At 44.5% G+C, this 20,113-nt stretch overlaps 1 protein-coding gene across 1 annotated transcript in view; it reads left to right on the top strand.

The window, feature by feature from the left end:
- Cep95 (centrosomal protein 95) overlaps positions 1 to 17,949 on the top strand; it is a 31,241-nt gene extending 13,292 nt beyond the window's left edge. Inside the window, 18 exon segments of the mRNA XM_052755926.1 lie at positions 573 to 678; positions 2,452 to 2,567; positions 5,391 to 5,516; positions 6,079 to 6,272; positions 8,119 to 8,231; positions 8,545 to 8,674; positions 9,505 to 9,658; positions 10,670 to 10,809; positions 12,126 to 12,221; positions 13,582 to 13,711; positions 14,428 to 14,597; positions 14,695 to 14,769; positions 15,663 to 15,815; positions 16,880 to 16,939; positions 16,941 to 17,009; positions 17,011 to 17,028; positions 17,303 to 17,374; positions 17,618 to 17,949. Of these exon segments, the coding sequence (XP_052611886.1) occupies positions 573 to 678; positions 2,452 to 2,567; positions 5,391 to 5,516; positions 6,079 to 6,272; positions 8,119 to 8,231; positions 8,545 to 8,674; positions 9,505 to 9,658; positions 10,670 to 10,809; positions 12,126 to 12,221; positions 13,582 to 13,711; positions 14,428 to 14,597; positions 14,695 to 14,769; positions 15,663 to 15,815; positions 16,880 to 16,939; positions 16,941 to 17,009; positions 17,011 to 17,028; positions 17,303 to 17,374; positions 17,618 to 17,809 (2,114 nt within the window). The 3' untranslated portion in view covers positions 17,810 to 17,949.
- The last annotated feature ends 2,164 nt before the right edge of the window (positions 17,950 to 20,113 follow it).

Genomic DNA, 20,113 nt, shown 5'->3' with positions numbered 1-20,113 from the left:
TCTCCTGGACTCATCCTGTCACTGGGGGAAGTGGAGAGCAAAAGATGAAGTTTTTATCCAAGCCCTGATATGGGCTCTTAGCCTAAGGCATTGTTGTCTTGGAACCTAAAATGTATTGGCACAATCATGCTTTTGTGCTGCCTTCCTTAATTACTTCAGCTGTCCTGTACAGATGAGGTGTAAAATGTGTGAACCTAGCTTTACCAGTGGGGCTATGGAGAGGCTCCGTAGGTAAAAGCACTTGCAACATGGGCTTGACAACCTGAATCCCACCCCCGAACCCACAGGGAAGAAGAGCAGCAGCTCCCCAGGGTGTCCTCTGCCCTCCACACTTGTGTTGTGTACTCCAACTCCCGCATGCCACACACACACACACACACACGTGTGCACACAGGAATAACGCACTGCTGTAACCGGCTGGCCACCTCATTGTGCAAGCCCTGTGCTTGTTTCCCCATTTTTCAGGAGACTCACTGCAGGGGGATGGCTTGTTTGGCTTCTTTATCGGTTCACTCTGACTCAGGACAGGCTGGTGTATCAACTCACTGTTCGTTTTTATCATGTTTAAACAGGTGAAACTGAACAGTATTTTAAAGACTCTCATGGAGAAGAACCCGTGGAGGAGCTAGAAAGTGTCAAGGAGTCCAAGTCATCATGGAGAAAAGTGTCTTTTGGGAGGTGGTGTGCCATGCCTGTGAATTTCATCATCTAAGATTAAGTCCCGTATACTCTAATGGTCCCCTCCAAAAGCTAATGTGAACATTTTACTAACTTCCTACCTTTCTGAGGGAGTTTTAAGACCCTTGAACTCTATTTAATAATTTAATGCTAATTCTCAATTTAATTACCTATTACTTTTTAATTTTTCCCTTGATCATCAATTTTCCCTTTTCTTTTTCAGACAGAGACTTATGTAGCCTGGCCTGGCCTTGAACTCACTATATAGCTGAGCATGACTGAACTGATCTTCCTGCCTCCAACTCCAAAATGTTACAGATTTGTTTGCTTGTTTGTTTCTTGAGGCAGGGTTTCACTGTGTAGCCCTGGCTGTCCTGGAACTCACTCTGTAAACCAGGCCGGCCTCAAACTCAGATCTACCTATTTCTGCCTCCCGAGTGCTGGGATTAAAGACATGAGCCACCACACGTGGCCCCTACCTCATGTTTTAAGAGACAGTTTGACTGTGTAGACTGGGTTGGCCTTGAATTTACAATGTAGCCACAGTGGCTGGCCTCTGACTCACAGCTGTCCACTTGCCCTTCGTCTCGTGCTAGTTTTTGTTAATGTGCCCAGTTCATGAAATTTATGACTTTTTTTTTTTTTTTTTTTTTTTTTTTTTGGTTTTTCGAGACAGGGTTTCTCTATGTAGCTTTGCGCCTTTTCCTGGAACTCGCTTTGGAGACCAGGCTGGCCTCGAACTCACAGAGATCCGCCTGGCTCTACCTCCCGCCATACTGCAGGTCGAGCACGCATGCTAGGAACCCGCCAGTAGCTCAAACCGGCAGCTGCCGCTCATTTGAGAGAGACAATTAGGAAGCTGTTTTTAGCTCTGTTTTAGAATCTTTTTTCTCAGTTTTTAGATGGAAACTCTTGCCACCATGTTGGACGCCATTTGTAGCTTAAGTTTTCCTGCCTGGCCCATAGTCAGGACAAATCTCTCTCACCTGCCAGTCCCACAGCTGCTCAGACCCGACCAAGTAAACACACAGAGACTTATATTGCTTACAAACTGTATGGCCGTGGCAGGCTTCTTGCTAACTGTTCTTACAGTTTAAATTAATCCATTTCTATAAATCTATACCTTGCCACGTGGCTTGTGGCTTACCGGCATCTTCACATGCTGTTTGTCATCGTGGCGGCTGGCAGTGTCTCTCTGACTCAGCCTTCCACTTCCCAGCTTTATTCTCCTCCTTGTCCCGCCTACACTTCCTGCCTAGCCACTGGCCAATCAGTGATTTATTTATTGACCAATCAGCAACACACTTGACATACAGACCATCCCACAGCAGATCTCTGTGAGTTTGGGGTCAGTTTGGTCTACAGAGTGAGTTCTAGGACAGCTGGACACACAGAGAAACCCTGTCTGAAAAAAAAAAAAAAAAGAATATTTCCTGCAAAAGTAAAGCCTTGCCCAGATTCCAGAATCCTGCAGCCTCAGATTCACCAATGTTGCTATCCTTTTCATCCTTGACACACAAACCATTTCCACCTTGCATAGAACAATCAAAAGCAAACAAATGAGAGGCAAAGTGTAATTTTCTTCCCTTCTTCCCTCCTTTCTGGGAATAAACCAAGGACCATTGTAGGCAAATGCTAAATTGTCGGGCTACATCCAAAGCCCCAGTCTGTGCACCTAGGAATGAGCAGTCTGAATGCCTGTAAGCCCACAGTCACCGTTTGAAATGCTCTCTGTAGGCAAACAGTCCATAGTGAATGAGAGACCTTTTTCAGGTGTTCCTTCTTATCTGATGCTTTCGAGCCTGCCTGGGATGAAGATGAAGTGGAATCCACAGGTGAAGTCATCAGGCTTGGAGACACCGCACATACCTTTTCCCTGAGAAGTAATGGTGAGTAGACAGACTTTCAACACACAGCATAAAAATGTAGAATCCTACAACTTTAAAGTTGAGATGAATAGAGCCCCAATTAAACATCTGCATTGCTTGTACACAGAGTGCCTCTCAGGCTCTAGTTGTGCACCCCGCTGGGCCTCAGCAACTCCTCTCCCTCTTCTGTCTCCTGGTCTACCTTAGTTGACGTGATTCTCTGCTGTCACATTGCTCCATCTGTCCTTCCTGTTCCGGGCAGGCTTGTGTTCCAGTGCCCAGCCTCTTCCACCTGTGCCAGTCTCTAAGGCCGTGTTCCTACGCTGTGGCCTTCTCTGTATTTCCCTAACACCATTCATACACTGCATGGAAAACTGCAGTCTGTTAGGTAAACTCCAAGTTCCTGAAAAGTAGCCAGGTCGCACTCACCCATCAAATGCTGATCGGTGTCTTCTTCCCCGTGCCGGGTGCTGGTGACGGAGTGCAAACGGAACAGCCACAGAGCCTGCTTTCATGGCGTTTACAGTCTGTATGTCAAGATAAATTGGTGGAATATATAGTCAAATTATTGTTTATCTTAGCCTGTCAGAACTTGGCAAAATGTCGACCACAGTAAGTATGTTTTTGAATGGAAGAATGAAAAGGTTATTGTAGGTAGAGTAGCCGGGCAGTGGAGGTGCACGCCTTTAATCCCAGCACTTAGGAGGTAGAGGCAGGTGGATCTCTGTGAGTTCGAGGCCAGCCTGGTCTACAGAGTGAGTTCCAGGACAGCCAAGTCTTCACAGAGAAACCCTGTCTCAAAAAACCAAAAAAAGGAAAAGAAAAAGAAATAGGTAGAATGAATTGAGAATCAAGAGGCCTTCGTTCTCACAGCTATGGGCTTTGTGACTTTGGATAAGACCCTTTCTGAGTTTGATTTTTGTCAGTGTGAAATGAGAAGATTGGACTAAAGCCTCTGTAGTCCCTGTCAGCATTAATTAGTACTCTGATCCCAGAGTCATACTTGAAGGAACAGCAGCAGACCAGAAGACAGCAGGGGTGGCTGGGGAGTCTAGAATGGGCCATATGATATCAGATGCCTGAAAACGGTATGGCTGCAAAGTCTGAAACTTGAGTACTGACGTGCCACAAGTGGAAAATTTCAACCTGAGGCCAGCCAGATGTCTCATCCAGTAAGGGTGCCTTACTGCCAAGCCTGACTGACTACCCAAGTTCTATCCCAAGGACCCACAGAATAGCCACTTATCCTCCGATCTTCCTATGCACACCTTGGTACCCTATGCACAAAAATGAAGGAAATATAAACAGGTCGGGAGCTGCAGAGGTTCTCTGTCCATATTTTATTGTACACTGTGCTGCCTAGTTATGTCAACTTGACACAAGCTAGAGTGATCGGAGAGGAGGGAGTCTCAATGGAGAACATGCTTCTCTACGATCTGGCTGTAGGTAAGCCTGTAGGACATTTTCTTCCTTTTTTTTTCCGGTTTTTTTGAAACAGGGTTTCTCTGAGTAGCTTTGTGCCTTTCCTGGAACTCACTTGGTAGCCCAGGCTGGCCTCGAACTCACAGAGATCCGCCTGCCTTTGCCTCCCAAGTGCTGGGATTAAAGGCGTGCGCCACCACCGCCTGGCCCGACATTTTCTTAATTAGTGATTGATGGGGGAGGATCCAGCCCATTTTGAGTGGAGCTATTCCTGGGCTGGTGGTCCTGGGTTCTATAAGAAAGCAGGCTGAGTGAGCCATCAGAACCCTAAGCCTAACCTTGAGTAAGCAGCACACCTCCATGGCCTGTGCATCATCTCCTACCTCCAGGTTCCTGTCCTCACTGCTTTTGATGAACTGTTATATGGAACTATGAGTGAAATAAATCCTTTCCTCAACAAATTGCTTTTGGTTATTGTGTTCATCACAGCACTGGTAATCCTAAATAAGAGATATACATAAATAAAATTCTCAAGAATAGAGAAAAACTGGCTAGGTATAGTGGTATATGCTTTAATCCCAGCACTCTGGAGGCAGAGACAGGAGGATTTCTGTGAGTTCGAGACCAGCCTGGTCCACATGTAGTTCCAGGGCAGCAAGAGTTATATAGAGACCCTGTCTAAAAACAAACAAACAGAATATAGAAAAACTTAAAAAAAAAGATTCCAAATGTGACCACAATGACAAGTCAGCAAGTCCAGGAGCATTAAAACTGTTTTAGGTTGTGTGTTAAGGCATATATGAAACATGAATCAGTTGGGTTCTCCCTCTAATAAAGATCATGTTGTATATTACATATTTCTAAAATCCTAAACACTTCTGGTCCCAAGCATCTTAGATGTGGGGTATACAACCTGTTACTTGTTTTCAGATTATAGGTAGAGCTCTAAAGTAATCAATACAATTAAGGGAAAAATTTTAAGCTAAAATTTTAATTAAAACTTAAAGAACAAGAAAAAAAGACTGGGTCTGGTGTTTGGGTTTCATGGGATTAAAGGGGCAGCTTCCTTTTACATTTAGATTAAGATGTCAGCTAACTGTCATTCACTTTCACAGACATCAAATTCAGGCTGCAGTTTCTGAACCCTAAGTTTTAGGTACAGGTACTAGCCATAAGCCTGACTTCATACGGCAGCATTTCTACATCTGTGGCACCTATTGCTCTAAAGCAAAGTAATGCAACATTGATAAAACTGACTCGGGTTGTGGAGAATTGCCTCTTACATGGTAGTTGTTAAAGGTAATTGGTATCCTGAGCAGTTGGGACAAACATCCTTTGAACATGGTGTTCCTGTTGGGTTTTAGTATATCTAGCAAACTACTTTGATAGCTTAAACTTGAGCTTTATGACTCTCTTTCCTAGGTGCTCAGAATTCCATGGACATGCAGTCTAGAAAAGTTTCAGTTTTACTGGGCACTAAAGCACATGGGGCAGTGTTGGACCCTGTCTCGTCAAGTTCTCTATCCAAGAACGGGACAACTTTTGAAGGTGAGCTGTCGTGGGCTGTAGATTACAATAGTGCAGCAGTGTGTGTGTGTGCATGCCGCAGTGCCCGGATGTAGGTCGGAGGGCAACTGGGAGAAGTTTGCTGTCTCTGTCTGTTGTAGGTCCTGGGACTGAACTCGGGTCATCTGGATTGGCTGCAAGCACCTTTGCCTGCTGAACCATCTTGCCAGCCCATGTGCTCTGTTTTAATTAAATTAAAAATATATTCCTAAACTGAGTCTGGTGGCCGATGCCTGTAATCTCAGCACTTGCGAAGTGGAGGCAGGTGGATTGCTGTGCAAAGTTAGAGGACAGCCTGGAGTGGAATATAGAGTGAATTCTAGGACAGTAAGGCTGTTGTAGAGTAAGACCCTCTTTCAAAAACAAAACAAATTATATAGTCATTCCTGGCCTGGGGCTAAAGCTCAGTGGAATAGAGCTTGCCTATACATGAAGTTCCATCCCCAGCCTCTCACACACAGATTCCCTTAGTATGTGTGAATGTTTGTGTAAAACCATTTATTTTCAAGGATTCCATCATGAGAGCCACTTGAATTTCTCTTAGCAGCAGAAACCCCTTCTGTGAGTATGGTTACAAGTGCCAGAAAATTAGGTGAGCCAATCCGAGCCGCCATTCCCTTACATCCTCCCTACCATCCTTCTGAGCCTCGAGCACCTTGTCCCATAGGGAAGGAATACCTCCGTTCAAGTTACTACTCGTCTGCACTGACTTCTGGAGAGCATTTGGAACTTTCTGTGGTAAGTGGAAAGGTCTTCTTATAACTGGCTAGAAGCCCATATATTTCTTACCTTTGCTGCTGGTGATGAACCCAGAGCCTTGTATATGCTGAGCACAAACAGTCCCACTGATCTATACCCCCAGCCCCAGAAGTCCATCTACTAAGTCTCCATAGAGTGGTTATCAAGTACATTACATTCATCCAAGACACACACCTGTCATCATAGCCCTTGGGAAGCTAAGAGGAGGATCATTAGGAATTTGAGGCCAGGCTAGGCTACATAGTGATACCCTCAGAAAAGAAAATCAGGTTTTGGGTTTTTTGGTTTTTTTTTTTGCTTTTGTTTTTTGGCTGTCCTGGAACTTACTGAGACCAGGCTGGCCTCAAATTCACAGAGATCTGCCTGCCTCTGCCTCCCAAGTGCTGGGAATAAAGGTGCATCATACTTAAAATTTACCTCAATAGGCTGGAGTGCCCGTCTAGAAAACATAAATCTCCAACACTGTGTAAAACCCTGTGTGGTGGTGCTTGCCTATCATCCCCAGAGTGTAGAGGCAAGAAGATTAAAATTTACATTCATCCTCAGCTATAAGTAACCCTGTCTACAAAAAAAGGGGGGTGGGCTGGAGAGATGACTCAGTAGTTAAGAGCACTGGCTGCTCTCCAGAGGACCCAGGTTTGATTCCCAGCACCCACATAGCATCTCACAACTGTCTGTAACTCTAGTCCCAGTGGACCATCAGACACCCTCTTCTGGCCTCTGAAGGCACCTACACATGTGTTGCATAGACATACACACTGGCCTAACACCCACATACACAAAATAGTAAAAGCATTCTTAAAGAAAAACATTGACCTCTGTGTCTCCCTGCTGGCTTTTGTCCTAGGCAGACAGATCAAGAAGAGCATAAGGAAAAATAGAGCGAACACATAGAGAACATGGATTTTTGCTAAGCACAAGTTCTGGGTACTTTATAGGTGTTAGGTGATTTACTCCTGAGAACACCTATGAGGAGACGCTGCGCTTCTGTGGGAAAGCTGACCTGGGCAAGCGAATGCCTTGTCCGAGGCTACACAGCAACTGTCCAGTCAGAATTCGAACTCAGGCCTAAGAGATCTGGCCCCAAGTTGTAGATACCTAATTCAGTTCTTACAAATTAGAAAGGAAAGAATAATCCATCCATATTCTCACTGGTTAGTATAAAACACTTAATATCTTGGTCTATATTTTTTTCTCTCCTTGAAAAAAAATTTTTTTTTCATAATGTCATCTTGTCCCTAACTTCCTGAGAAAACCAGGCATATATGTGCTGGGATAGATCTATAAAGAATAATCTCATTATTTAAAAATGCAAATAATGGTACCAGGTATGGTGTCACACACTTTTAATCACAATGCTCAGGAAGCAGAAGCAAGCAGATCTCTTGAGTTCGAGGCCAGCCTGGTCTACAAAGTGAGTTCCAGGACAGCTAGGGCTGTTACACAGAGAAAGTCTTGAAAAACAAATAAATATACATACATATACATATATATATATGTATATGTATGTATATTTATGAGAGAGTAACCCATTTAAGAGAGAGAGAGAATGAAGTGAAATGATTGGAGCTGTGAAACCTCAAATGAGTGCTGCTTCACCACAGCTGTGGTGACATGCGCTTACCCTCTAAGGTTAAGCAATAAGCTGTTAGAAAGGCTGAGCATTTATGTTTTGCAGTGTTCCATCTTTGAGTGTTTCTGGACAGTTTTTCTTGGTGTCTTGGTGCTGGAGACTGAATGTGGGTCCTTCTGCTTCTGTGGCAAGCACTGTGCTGACTGGGCCGTCACCTCAGTGTCTCAGGCCACCTCTCTTCTGTTTGACTAGGAGCCAGATCACAAAGTTGTCTTGACTTCCACATTATCGAAAGATGGTGAACGGGAGACATGTCTGACTCCGACTCAAAGCCCCAGGACAAGGAAGCTTCCTGAAGGGGAAAGGTAATCGCTGTGGGCTCATGCTTACTGTCTGTTGTAAAGGGATCTGAAGAGACAGCTTACAGTGAGGGTGCTTGCTGCCCATGCCTGGGCACCTGAGATGGATCCTTGGAACCCATGGAGAGGTGGATGGAGACATACCCCATGGCAGCCACTTCTCCCAATAATAAATAAATATGTTTTTAACAATAAGAGTATAATTTACAGATTAAGCGTTTGAGAACCAATATGAAGTATTTGTTAAACCGTGTATTAGTCAATTTGAAATAAGTAGTATATCCTTGGCAGTTAATTGTCATTGGCCACTTTATTACAGAAATGAAACCAGAGCTGTGGCCCCCTCAGAGGATTCATCTTCCCTTCAGAAGGCCAGGAAGTGGCTAACAGAACAAGAACTGCATGAGGTCTCAGAGAAGCTCTCTCAGCGGCTCTTTGAACTAGACTGGGCAAGTCTGGCTTTTAATCCTGGTTGAGATTTCTGTGGCTAGTCTTTGAGTGGAGACACTGATCCCGGCAGGAATGGAACCTAGGCTTGGGTGTTGGGGATGAGTTACGTGCTGGGTACTGTTAAAAAGTTCTGCAAGTCCAGCAGGAAAGACACAAACAGTGGCCCCTCACCTTCCTTCTGTAACCAAATACGGCATGGATTTATCTACATTTTATTGAATTGTGATGACAATGGAGTCACTTAATGTAATGATGTTAAACCATTCATTTTTAGATCTGTCTGTACACACCTTTGTCACACAAACAGATGTGGTATAAAATTGGATCAAAGGTTCTCAGATAGTGGAGTAAGAACATTGAATGGCTGGGTTAAACCTGTGTGACTTCTGTGACGTTTACTGAGATTCAGTGGTCAGTGGTCTATGGCACTGATAGCCATTCTTTTTTTTTTAAGACAGAGTCTCACCATGTAGCCCTAGGTGGTCTAGAACTTCCTACACTAGCCAGGCTGGCCTTGAACTTGTAATTCTCCTACCTGAGATCAGAAGTGTGCCTGCCCATGCTTTAAAGCAGGCCCTCACCGTACCTCTAATCCCAGCCCTGAGGAAACTGAGGAAGGAAGACCTTGAGTTCCAGGCCAGCTTGGTTTGCATAATGCAATCCTGTCTCAAAATACATAAAGTAGATGAAATCAAAGCTGTAGGTCATGTGCATAAGTATGTCTAAAAGCTTGCTTAGTGACTGTCCAGACAGCTTTTCAAGGTCTGCTGTCTACCACTTCACTGCCCGCTGAAGTCAAGGACAGACACTGAAAGGATTTTCTCAATAGATGTTAAAAAATGCCCTGGGTGATCGAGCAACAGGCAAGACTGATGGTAAAGATGGTGATGCTGGAGATGGAGAGGGGCACAGTGGAAAGGAGGAAAGACTGTCGCAGCATAGTGACAGCATCATGGAGTACGGACCAAAGAAGCCTCGGCCAGGTACTTAACCCAGAGGCCTAGAATGAGGTGTCCATGATAACCTCACAGGTAGTTCCATGTGTTAATGGCAGTTTCATTTTATATAAGGATCAAAAATAATAGCAAACTCAAGTTGGTATTGTTTCTGCTATTTCTCTACTGTCACTGCTTATATATTACTTGTCTAAATATACACTTTCTTCTTAAATTTACATTACATACTATATATTCTGCAAACTTGCTTTATTCTGTTAACATTACTTAGGAAATGTTTGTTGATATTTAAAGATCCAGTTCATTCATTTGAGCTGTTGTATAGCTGAATCCACAGTGGGCCCATTAGCATAATGAGGGTTACTGCTCATTAGAGGATGCAGTGTTTAGCCATGTTAGCATGCTGTAAGCTATGTGTATATGTTTACATTCCATCCTCAGGATGAACAGGTAAAAGACTAGTGAACACACAGCCCACATGTTACTCGCCTTATGACCAAGGGCACTTACTTTCCATAGAACCTTATGCATAGCATAGATTCTACATGCGGAATCAACTCAGAGTTGAATAAGCAGTGCTGATGTACTTAACAGCATATATTTGTGTGTGTGGTGTATGTGTTCATGTGGACATGTGCACTTGTGTTTGTGTGGACGTGTCTGCGCATGCACGTGGAGGCCAGAGATCAACATCAGGCTTCTTCCTCAGTTACTCTCCATGTTGTATTTTGAGACAGGTTCTCCTAACTGAACCAGGAACCCATAGATCTAGCAAGGTTGGCCAGCCACTGAGGGAGAGATACTCTGTCACAGCCAGCCTCTTCCATGTGTGCTGGGGATCTAACTCACGCTTAGACAACAAGCACTTCCCCCGCCCCAGCCCTAACAGTCCGTTGGCGTGGTATGACTAGACACACAGTTAGATGTTAGGAGGGAATACATTTAGCATGTTAGCTTGACAGTCTCATTTTCTTTAGATTCAATAAGAAGCAGTTGTTTGGTTTCCAGCTTAACATTTCTGACTTTTCTGTGTTGCAGGATTTTCCATGTACAGAAAGGCACCCCACAGGTCCCATTCGCTGTCGCCATCTTCAGTAAACAAACATAGACAATCAGAGAGAGAGAGAAAAAAGCAGCATGAGCCTAAAGGAGCAGACACCCGCCGAGTTCAGGCAAAGGTACGCACTCCTTCCTACAACAGTTGGGCGGCATGCGAATACCGTTCCCCCAGCTGGACGCTAGGATGAGTACACACCATTGACCAAAGACCACTGTGCCTGGTTTGCATGGATGGCAGAGAATTATGGAATAGAGTGCATGGGATATAGCGTATGTCCTCATTAGAGATGGTCATGAAATCCTCAAGAAAAGAACCTGGTTAGTGTTTGGTGATGAAGAAAGAGGAGTTGGGTGTGGCCTGGTATTTTTAGGAAGAAGTCATAGGTAAAGGGAGTTAGGAAAGATACAGTGGGAAGAGAAAGTCACTCCTTAAAGGTGGTGGCTGGGAGCTCAGCTTTTAAGAGGACCCAGATGATTCCCAGCAACCACATGGCGGCTCAGAATTGTCTGTAACTCCAGCTCCAGTGGATCCGACACCCTCTTCTGGCCTCCACAGGTACCAGGCAGGCAGACACACATATGTCAAGATAGACATATATGCAGGCAAGACACTGATACACATAAAAATGTTTAAAAATATTTAAATTAAAGGGCTTCATCATTCTATCATTACCAGGGAAGATGCCACGGTGAAACAGATTTTTGAAATGCACGAATTTAGAATACTTAGTTGTCTGCTGTAGTGGTGTTTCTTTGTTTTGTTCTGTTTTTTTGCTCTTTTTTTTTTGTGTGTGTGTGTGTGTGTGTGTGTGTGTGTGTGTGTGTGTGTGTGTGTGACAGGGTTTCTCTGTATCCCTGGCTGTCCTGGAGCTTGCTGTATAGGCCAGGCTGGCCTCAAACTCACAGAGATCCACCTGCCTCTACCTCCCAAGTGCTGGAATTAAAGTCGTGTGCCACCACCTCCTGGCATAGTGGATTTTTATAATGTAGTTGTATTTAAAATGGTGAAAACTGGAGTTAATTCATATGTCTTAAAATAGTTATCCTCAGGGCTGGGAGATGGGCAGATACTTGCTGTGTAGCCTGAGGACTGGAGTCTGATCCCCAGGGTTGGTAAGAGACCCTGTATCAAAAAACAAGGTGGGAGTGATTGAGGCATACATAGACAGTTATACTCAGCATGAACTTCCACTCAGGAGTATCATAATAATTATAAAACTGTGAAAATAGTAAAAAGAAAAACCATGTATTCAGCTGCATTTTATGCACGGAGTATGTCTGTTAGCACAATGTGTTTTTATGAAGCAGCCTAAAAGGAACTTAGGAAAAAGTGAGTGAACTTGGTATTTTTACAATAGGAATCTAGAGTAATTTTTCCCCTTCATTTCTGTTTGCACAAGTTTCTGACAACTGTTATATGACCTCTTCTTTCTAGGCATTAACTGAAGCATTTGAACGGGAACTAAGAAAAAATAAAGTTCAAGAGAACGTTGGACTTCGAGGGATAAGTGACGAGGAGGAGGAGGAAACAGTGGGTAAAAATCTCCAGCTCTAGTGAATGCAGAGACAGTGAGAAGTGCAGCGATGACTAAAGACAAGGGAATCAGCAGGCCCCGAGTCAGTAGCTCTAGAAGGCAGGACTTCATTCAGGATGTAGGAGTTCCTCAGACTGCTTGGACAGAAGAAGAAATGGGGCCAAAGAGGACTAGTTTTTTCCTTCTACCTAAACTTTTGTTTGGCCTCAAAGGTTCTTGCATCCAGTTTGTAAGGGGTTAAAATAGGATCCGGGTGACCAAGAGGAGGAAGGGAGGACAGGGTTCCAAGCCCTCTGTAGTTGACTGAGAAACCCAAGTCCTTGCTCTCTGGCCTTCGAAAGATGGTTGCCAGGTGGGGGTGGAGGTGCACACCCTTAATCCCAGCACTTCGGAGGCAGGAGCAGGAGGATCTCAGTGTTTTGAGGCCAGTGTGGTTTACATGGTGAATTGCAGGACAACCAGGACTAAATAGACCCTGTCGATAGATAGATAGATAGATAGATAGATAGATAGATAGATAGATAGATAGATAATCAGGACTAAATAGACCCTGCCCAAATAAATAAACAAACAAACAAATAAATAAATAATCAGGGCTAAATAGACCCTGTCTCTAAATAAATAAATTGGAGGGGGGTGGGGGGAAAGGTGGTTCCCGACCTGAATGAGAGCAGGGGGGGGGGGGGATGCTACGCTGATATGCTAATGAAAGCAAGACAGAAGTACAGTAGACTAAAAACATACTGTGGAATTGAGTGAGGGTTTTTTAATATTTATTCATCTATTTTTTTCATGTGCATTGGTGTTTTGCCTATGTAAGGGTGTCAGGAACTTAGGAACTGGAGTTACAGACAGTTGTGAGCTGCCATGTGGGTTCTGGGAATTGAACTGAGGTCCTCTGGAAGAGGAATCAGTGCTCTCAACCTCTGAGCCATCGCTTCAGCCTCTTGAGGGGTTTTTTTTGTTGTTTTTTTCAAGACAGGGTTTCTCTGTGTAGTTTTGGTGCCTGTCCTAGATCTCTCTCTGTAGCCCAGGCTGGCCTCGAACTCAGAGATCTGCCTGGCTCCGCCTCCCGAGTGCTGGGATTAAAGGTGTGTGCCACTGCCACCCAGTGAGTTTTTTAATATACAGAGGAAAGGCTGTCAAAGTGGCACGTGAAAAATTGTAGTTATATTTAGGGTTTGGGACTATGGTTACGAAAGCTGGGGAAAAAGCCAGGTTGTGGGGCGAGAGAAAACGGAGATTAGGAAGATGGTTGGCTGAGGTTAGCTAGCTGTTGTCTGCATGCTGTGTGGGGTGCTTGTATGCAGGGGTTTTAGACCCTTCTCATTCTGTCCTTTTCCATCTGCCTCTAAGGAAAAAACACACAGAGAAGCCATTCCTAAAGGAACTCCAAAACAGAGTCAGGTCCAGAAGATTTACTCCAGAAAAGCGGCAGCTCCAAGTCCAAAAGGTGGTCTCCTGAAGTCAAGCAAGGCAGCTCCAAGTAAGAGCCTCAGTGTCCTTCATGGCAACTGCAGCCTCTGGATGTGCATGCTGCATTCCAGAGGCTGTTGGAAACGGACATCTAGCCACCAATTAGCTGCAGAAAGGCCTTTCTTGTATTACTGCCATATGGCTGGGTTTTTCTGTAATCAGAACCAAACTCCTAAATGAGGTGCCTTATGGAGTCATCTATGGACACCAAAAGAATTGCCGGGTACTTGCTGCTGCTCTAGCAGGAGCCTCTGTTCACTCCTTCTAGTCACCCTTTTTGTTCTGGGAAGTTGGTAGAAGGCAAGTGATGCTCCAAGGCAAGCAGATGGCCTGCTCAGCCACTATAGGCTGACAGTTGGTGCTGCCGAGTTAGAGCTGTGTTGCAAGGTCAGGTGAGATGCCAGGCTTCCAACTACATCCCATTAGGGGCCTTTTTCTTCTAACCATATGCCTACCAGGAAGTTGAAGTGTCTTCCATTTACAGACACAGGAAGCATCTGCCCACAGGCCCCAAGGCCGCTAAGGAGTTACGATGGATTCCTCAGGATTAGGGTTGGAACCATGGAGCTTTTCATCCTCGGTAGGGATGCAGAAGTATCAAGTACACTCCAGATGGTTCTTTTTAGGACCAGCACCTGAGATTAGCTTAGTCTAACAGGCAGGTGGGGATGAGAGTTCTTTTATAGTAATTTGGATAGATGAACAGCATTTCTCATTTTCTCACAGTGAAAGTAAATGAATACAGTCTTCTGCCCCTGATGCTGGAACAGTTTCCATTTCTCTATGTTTCTGACCCAACACTGACCAAAATGTGGAAGCAGCAAATTGCACAGGTTGAACAACTCAAAAGAGAAGCACAGAGAGAAGACCGATCCAAAAAGAAGCTCCAGGATCAAGTAAGCTACTGTCCCTTCGAAGCATAAGCATAGAATACACACGGGAGAGCATGTCCTTGAACAGCATTGTTAACCTTGATTTGTGTTCACCTTAAAGATAGAAGAAGCCCTGAGAAGGCATGACCTCCTGACTGCCCTTGTCAAGAAGGAATATGAACATAACAAGAGATTGGTATGTCAAGGGCAAACTGGGCCATATCATTTTTCTTTACTTGTATCAACTAGGCAACAGACTCTTCTAGCACTTGCCTGTGGGAGTATCCAGGGCTTTGACTCAAAACTGATGATGGGGAAGATTTATGCCACATTCTACAGACACAGCAATGAAAACCCATTCACCAGTTGGCTGCAGAACACTCTTTTTATCCCTGCCATCTGGCTGGTTTTCACTTCTTTATAGTAACAAATTAGTGATGGTATTTTCTGAGATGAAAAACCTAGGCTTTCAGCTGTAACATGACTTGCCTGGCTTTCTCCGACAAGCAGAAGGCACAGTTGAGATTTGATCCCATTTCTGTCTCTACTTCCACAGTCCATCTAGGGCTTAAGAGTTGTAGCTTAGTGCTCTTTGGTCTCCTGTCTTCTCAGATCCCAGGGAGAGAGCCAGTTTTTGTTATAATTTGGATTGGAAATCATTCTTAACGTTGTCCCCAGTTAGTAAAGTGAAGGGAAATGGCAGAGGTCAGTCTGCCAAATAAAGAGATTTAAAAATCTTTAGTTGGATATGGAGTGGGCCAAATCACGGAAATGCTAATCTTCAATAGTTTCAAAAAAGTCATCCCCAACATTGCCTGTGGGTCAGGAACATCTGACCCGACAGACAAAAGGCAAAACTCTTGGCTCAGAAGGAATCACTCAGGGAGGGCCTGTTCACCCTGCTGCACATTGGGACCTGTCCGTGCTGTTCCTCAGCTTGAGTGATGCAGCTACAAAGAGGAACTTGTGTGGGCTAGTGGTCTTTCCCGCATGCCTAGCTTACAGCTGGAAGACATTCAGGATAGGAGGCGGAGGGCATGAAAATGAATGCTCTAGACGGCCTGCTTGTCTTATTCCCTTCTTCCCTAGCAAGACTTCAAGGACCGAATCCATAGACAGAGGTTGACCCAAGCAAAGATAAAAGAAAATCGTCAGCAAATTGTTCGTGCCCGAAAATACTACGATGATTACAGAGTTCAGTTACGTGCAAAAATGATGAGGATGAGAACCCGGGAAGAAATGGTACGTGTACCTTTCCATCTTACCTAGCTCTGCTAAGGTGAACTTGGTGTTATGTTTCAAGACCAGTTTCTTTGTCTACAACTCTGACCTCAATTTGATTCCAAAATCCAAATTCCAAATGCAGCAGGGCTTGAGCTCGATTTTGCTTCGTTACCAACTGTGCATGCCACCTACTTCTGTCCAAACCTCTTAAACAGTTGTTTTATGGTGGCTGCCCAAATGCTGACCCTTCACCTTCAACTAAGTACTTGTGAGGTGCAGAAGCCTTGGTTCCCATTTTGCCTTACATACAATGGATGCTTGAGAATTCTGAGGGCAGTGAAGAGTCCTGGCGGTGCATGAATGATGTTGAGCACCATTCATCCATCAGTAGGGAAGTACAAATTAAAATCACAGCACACCCTGCTCACACCCACTAGGATGGCTAAAGTAAAGAGGAGAATTGTGCAGACACGGAGAAGATGGAGCACTCCTGCCGGGCTGGCGGGGTTGGGGGATGATTTTGGAAAGTTTGGTGGTACTTCTGAAAGGTCCCTGGAATGCTGTATAGAGTTAATACTTCTGGATGGATGGATGTGTGTATGTATGTGCACCACACACACACACACACATCCATATCCACATAGCAACCAAAACTGTAACAGCTAAAAGGGGCCCATGTCTGTCAGCTCAAGAATTTGTGAGCAAAATTTATATTCAGAGTGACAAAGAGTAACACAGCCATGTCTGCAGGGACTCTGACTTTGAAAGCAGGCCTGGTGAAGGCTGTGTCCAGAAGAGGCAGATCCACAGAAAAGGAGGGGGGGGAGCGTGCAAGCCGTGCTGACGAGTGTGGGGTTTCGTGTCTGAGGTGATGGGAATGTTTGAAACTAGTGCTGGTTACACAATTTGGAGTCTACTAAAACCTACGCATGATGTATATGCCTTGTAAGAGAGTTAATTTTATGTGTGTGAATTATCGAAAAGCCCTTGTGAAATGCAATTAGTATATACCTCCAGTTAAGCAAAACCGTCATACTCCTCAGTGAAAAGTGCTGTCTAATTAATGATTAAATAACCAACAGATCTTTAAGAAACTGTTTGAAGAAGGTTTACAAATTCAGAAGCAAAGACTACGAGACCTAGAGAAACTACGCCAAAGAGAAACGCAACGAAGAAAAGAGACAGCACCAGAATGAACTGGACTCGATGGAAAAACTACTATAAGGACCAGGTGGGCTTGTGCTGCCACCATTAGTGCGTTTGATCCCAGCCACCTGTCAGGTTGGCTTAGGTCATTGCTGGTTAATATGCAAATTAGCACAGGGCTTTGCAGCACCATCCAGGCTATACTGATCATTTCTAAGGCAAATTTAAGACGAAATAAGCTAGTCCCTGGCAACAGTACACAGTATGTGTTACCCTATTAACATTAAGATTTAAGATGGGGTATTAAGAATAATTGTACTGTGATGGAAGATCTGTGGTTTTTTTTTCCTTTCCTACAGTTTTCATTGCTGGCAGAAGCCATATCACAGGAGCGTCAGGAACTCAAAGCCAGAGAAAAATCTCAGGCTCAGGTAATAATTAACAGGATAGGAGTTAGGAACTATTCCTAAAAGGAAGTAGAAAATGTTACTGTAACTTTAGAAGAGTGGAGAGAATGAGTAAGAGAATCCATCTCTGCTCCAGAATACCTGATGGGCTCTAACATACCTGCTCTGGTCTTGGGGGAGCCCTCGAGGAGCTGGCAGGTCGGGGGAAAGAATGGAGGGGGCCTGGGTAAGAGTCACAGCTGCAGACTGACCTGAGTTCTCCTTCAGACGTTACATAAGGTGAAGAGGGAGCTGAGAGCGAAGATGGAGAAGGAGATCCAGCAGCTGCAGTACATGGTAACCCGCAACGACGAGGATGCTTTCTTCCGGGAACTAGAAGCGGAGCGCTTCAGAGCTCGGCTGCAACTGGCCTCCTTCCAGTACAGTAGAAATCCTTTCCCGAGAGGCCAGACATCATAGGTGAAGTTCCTAGAGACCTTAATGTGGACATAGCTAGACCTGAGCCAGTAAACTGTCTAAACCAGAATTATTTTTTAAATGCTTTATCTATGTATTCATGCCAAAACTTATTTTTTTTTAATAAAAACTATTTTTCTTAACGCTTACTGCTTTTGAAGTTATAACCTAACACCCAAGAAAAGGGAATTAAAGACACATTTTATGCTAAAGCAGTTAGCAAGTCTTGCCAGCCCACTCCTGAAGTCTCTTGATGGAGGTCAACAAAAGCTGTTGACTGCTAAGGACAACATCCAGGACCGAGGATCAGTATCCAACAGACTGGATAAAGCCAATAATGGCTACTGTTTGAGGTTCAGGAGCGAGCCTGAAGTTCTCCTCTGCCATGGTGGGAGCGGACTTGTATTCCCCTAGCCTCATCTACTTCCTGGCCAGAAGAAGCAGTCTCCACTCAGGGGTGACTGGCTTCATACTAACCAGTGAGTTCTGTGTTGACTCTGTGCAGAGGCCAGTGATAATCTAGGTGTAGCAGTGTGTGCCTGTAATCCCAGCACAAACAAAAGCCACTGAACCTCGATAGTCATCTCGAACCATCAGCCTAGCCTAGCACACTGGAAAATTACAGAACTCAATGAAGAGCAAGTCACATTTAGGGAAGATACTTTTCTTTTGTTCTGAGACAGGCCTTCCTAACTATTGAAATGCAGGCTTGCCTCAAACCTCTCGACCCTCCAGTAGGCTCCTGAGTACCTTTTAAATAAAATCAATTTTATCTTTAAACTGGTTTGTCTAGTTACAGTTAAAGCATTAGCCCTTCTGTATAATTGCCTCATTTATCCTGTAACTGGTCTCGTGGTCTCTTGTGATTATCTGGAATAGAAAACCCAAACACGGGAATATGTTTACTCTTTGTCCTAAATGACAGGGGTGATCTACTGATTACCACAAAGCAGAACTACTTTTAGACAAAGTGCTCAAATCAAACTGGTCTGATTTATATGCTATTAAATACCAAAAATCTTTACTGTACTAGAGTTTTGTTTTAGATAGCCTATAAACACAACAATGTGAAGCTGAAGATGAAATGGTGCAGCACGGTCATCTGCTAGGGAGACATGAACAAACATTTCTTCACCTCAGGAAACTGGCGACAAAGAAACAATCCCCCACCCAAACCTAACAGACGCATGCTACTGGAAAGCCTCCAGATGGGTTTTGACAGAGAGCACTATCACTGGGGTGCAGCTCCCCTGAAAAACAGTCTCTCTCCACCTTTACTCATGAGCACGCCTTGGAGGTTTCTGTGGGCTTCCTGTGTCCTGTGCGCCTCCCTTCTCTCTAGGAAGGAACTGGAGGAAGTAGCTACACAACCCTGTCTACATCTGTCACACACCACTGCTGTCTACTCTGCATTTTCCAGATGTTCCTCTGTTGCCGCCTCCGCTGTGTAGAGATCCACAGACCACACTCTGGGTGGAACACGAAAGCACATGCATTCCTTTTCTACCTATGTATTTAGCTGTACTTTGATCAACTGGCATTCCACCCGGAGTTGTACCGCCTGTCTCCTTTTCATCTTGAAGACTTTACCGTTCACCACCAAGGCATGCTGGCAAATGTCAGGCCATCTGTCAACTACAGCTCTGCCCTCCAGACCCCAGACAGGACCTGGTTGTAGATATACATCTCTTGTGGGATAAAGCTCTTGTATGTTGGTTTAATAAGATGTTGATTGGCCAGTAGCCAGACAGGAAGTATAGGTGGGGCAAGCAGATGAGAAGGCGGCTGGGAAGAGGAAGGGAGAGTCAGGAGTCACCAGCCAGACACGGAGGAAACAAGATGACAAGGCAGAACTGAGGAAAGGTACCAAGCCACATGGCTAAACAGATAAGAATTATGGGTTAATTTAAGTGTAAGAGCTAGTCAGTAATGAGCCTGAGCTAATGGCCGAGCAGTTTTAATTAATAATAAGCTTCTGAGTATTTTATAAATGGCTACAGGGTCTGTGGGGCAGGGCAGGACCAGAAAAAACTTCAGCTACATATTTCCCTGCACTAATCACAGACCAGCCTCAGAAGTCCCATCACCTCACAGTCCCCAGCAACCACTGGAAACTTCTCAGGCTGCCACAGCAGAGAAACACTCACCTTCCTGCTCTACCTCAGGGCAGCCAGGTTCCAGACTCTCTGAAGCCCTAGAAAGCAGCTTCCTTCTCATTCTAAGACTCCATGCTATCACCCTGTGAAAAGCCAAATGCGTTTTTCAAAACAAGTAAAAAACTCAATATTCTTAAAAACTTTGCTGCTG

This window comes from Peromyscus californicus, unplaced genomic scaffold, assembly GCF_007827085.1.
Source record: "Peromyscus californicus insignis strain IS unplaced genomic scaffold, ASM782708v3 Scaffold_3__1_contigs__length_106647218, whole genome shotgun sequence".
In the NCBI taxonomy this organism is placed as follows: domain Eukaryota; kingdom Metazoa; phylum Chordata; class Mammalia; order Rodentia; family Cricetidae; genus Peromyscus; species Peromyscus californicus.
This window is presented reverse-complemented; position numbering and strand designations above follow the sequence as displayed.